The 2275-nt window shown below is 35.9% G+C and overlaps 2 protein-coding genes across 2 annotated transcripts in view; one reads left to right on the top strand and one right to left on the bottom strand.

Annotated features, from left to right (window-relative positions):
• The window catches only part of LOC106111006 (proteasome subunit beta type-6), a 1535-nt gene extending 1364 nt beyond the window's left edge, over positions 1-171 (top strand). The window contains exon 5 of the mRNA XM_013292974.1: positions 7-171. Within this exon, the coding sequence (XP_013148428.1) occupies positions 7-118 (112 nt within the window). The 3' untranslated portion in view covers positions 119-171. The remainder of the gene's footprint in view (positions 1-6) is intronic.
• A 228-nt stretch (positions 172-399) lies between these two features.
• Positions 400-2275, bottom strand: part of LOC106111005 — an 8655-nt gene continuing 6779 nt past the window's right edge. The window contains exons 16-18 of the mRNA XM_013292973.1: positions 1669-1979; positions 1111-1248; positions 400-601 (exon numbers count right to left, since the gene is read on the bottom strand). Coding sequence (XP_013148427.1) covers positions 474-601; positions 1111-1248; positions 1669-1979 — 577 coding nt within the window. The 3' untranslated portion in view covers positions 400-473. The remainder of the gene's footprint in view (positions 602-1110; positions 1249-1668; positions 1980-2275) is intronic.

Genomic DNA, 2275 nt, shown 5'->3' with positions numbered 1-2275 from the left:
GGCTATGTTACGTGACGGTTCGTCCGGAGGTGTGGTCCGCTTGGGCGTGATCTCAGAGGCAGGTGTCGAACGTAGTGTGATCTTAGGTGATCAGTTGCCTAAATTCTATGAAGGTTGATGTGCTCTTTGGATATACAAATAATATAAGTTAATAAATTTTTTGTAAACTGCCTAATTCTTTTATTTTTCCAATGAACTTTTTATATAAAAAACATACCTTTCTTACCAAAAAAAGCAATGATATGTCAAATCTTAAATTGGCCCAACCATTTCAAGAAAAATAGTAGTGAAACATATACTTTTTATATCATATAGAACTTAATTAGAAAATATTCTAATAATTCTCTTGTGTTCGACGCTAACAGAGTAAGTTTTCAAGTAATAAAACATATTGCATCCTCAAATCATTGTTTATTTGAATACATCTATTTACATATAAGCTTAAACTATATAATATAGAAATTAAAACAAGTTTATGTAATAACTCCAAGTTCCTCCATAGTGTCGAGGTCCCGTAGCAACATTTGTATGGTCTGCTTCGTGCGCGGGAAATACTCCGCCGTCTCATCATCCTCGAATAACGGATCTTGGGATTCCAATTCTGTACAGTAAAAATACATAAGCATACAATGTGAAGTGAGTAAAAAAATTACAGACAAATTGAGTATCTCCTTTTGGAAGTTGATTAAAATGTACATTTCAATTATGACAATAAACATAGTTTACAAGGTAACTTTTGACAGCGATATAATCCGTAAAGAATTAAAAGCAAACTATAAAGTAGCTTATGTATTCTTCGAGTCTGTTCCACAAATGTACTTTTCTTGAAGATTCATTACTTTTGTGGATATATGTAGTATTAGACATCAATCCGTCTAAAATTTCGCATTCAGATTAAGACACTGATCTACATAAATGGACAGGCTAAAGTGAACTTTCTGTTTATCTTATTTTCAACACGCGAAAGTGCAACATATAGTAGTAAGTCAACAAAGTATACCAGTTTTGCATTGATAGTCTGTCATTACATTAAAAGGTGCATTAAAGTCTGAACTATGCTAAAGCTATTATTTTCAATTTGCCGATCTTTTTATATATCCCTATACTGACCCGCGACCTGCGCCTCTATGGAGTCAAGACGGGAGTCGAGCAGCGCCTGGCATCGCTGTATGTGTCGCAGTAGGCGCTCGCGACACGCACCGCTCTCTATGGCCGCCTCGGGCTGCGGCGCGCGCACCTCGCTCTGCTCTGTACCACACAAATATTGTAATAATCATTATATAGAAATAATATATAGCCTATGTCACTCGGTGATGATGCAGCTTTCTATTTGTAAAATGATTTTGAAATCGGTCCAGTAGTTTTTGAGTTTACTAGTTACAAACAAATGTTAAATAAGATGTTAATTTACAGATACCGGCATTCTGATGCTTTCTAAACTTAAATTAAAGCTAGTTCATGAATTTAACTTCTATAAACGCTACAGCAAACCTTTTAAATACATTTATAGTATGACACTCCAAAACAAATATTCCTGTAAAGTATATTTTCAACCAAGACCGTTACAGTCTTTCATTGTATGAATGATTCCAAAACCAGTACAGTAACATTAAAAGTATAAGCAGTAAATATTCTAATGAAAATACATTAAAAATAATTAGCATTTACCTTGTACACATTTAGCCAATCTCTCCAGCTCCGAAGTACTAATGGGTAATTCCAAGGAGGTGCCTCCGGGACTGGAGAGTAACCCACTGAGTAACGTCTGAGGGCCGAGAGGTATATCCCTTTCCTCTGACGTCACATCCATTGCCATCTCACTGACGTCATCCGTCTTCAATGGCAAGTTCTCCTTGCCAATGTTATGGATCATTATATTGAGATCTGAGTAGTCAGAGTTCAATTTCTCTTGTGTCATAGTTAATTCTGTGTTCTCCCAGTCTTTCGCCCATAGGTATAACTTTGGATGGTCCTTTTTCCTACAATAGACATGACTATTAATTTAACCTGGACATTTAAAAATACATGACACAATTAAAAATTGGTTAAAATGATGATGATTTTATAATCACTAGCTTTTGCTTCGCGACTCCGTTTGCGTGTATTTAAAAAAATACATAGCCCATGTGTTCTTCCAGTCTATCCTCTACACCAATGCCTATTTGATCGAGATCCATTCAGCAATTTAAGCTTCAAACTCTAACAAACATCCATCCATCTAAACTTTCGAGTGAAGTGGGAGCAATTCTGCGTTTCGGCTGATGAGTGTGGTGGT

The sequence above is a fragment of the Papilio polytes genome, unplaced genomic scaffold (genome assembly GCF_000836215.1).
Source record: "Papilio polytes unplaced genomic scaffold, Ppol_1.0 DF824180.1, whole genome shotgun sequence".
Classification (NCBI taxonomy): Eukaryota; Metazoa; Arthropoda; class Insecta; order Lepidoptera; family Papilionidae; genus Papilio; species Papilio polytes.
The sequence above is the reverse complement of the archived record's forward strand: the minus strand, read 5'-3'. Positions and strand labels throughout refer to the sequence as shown.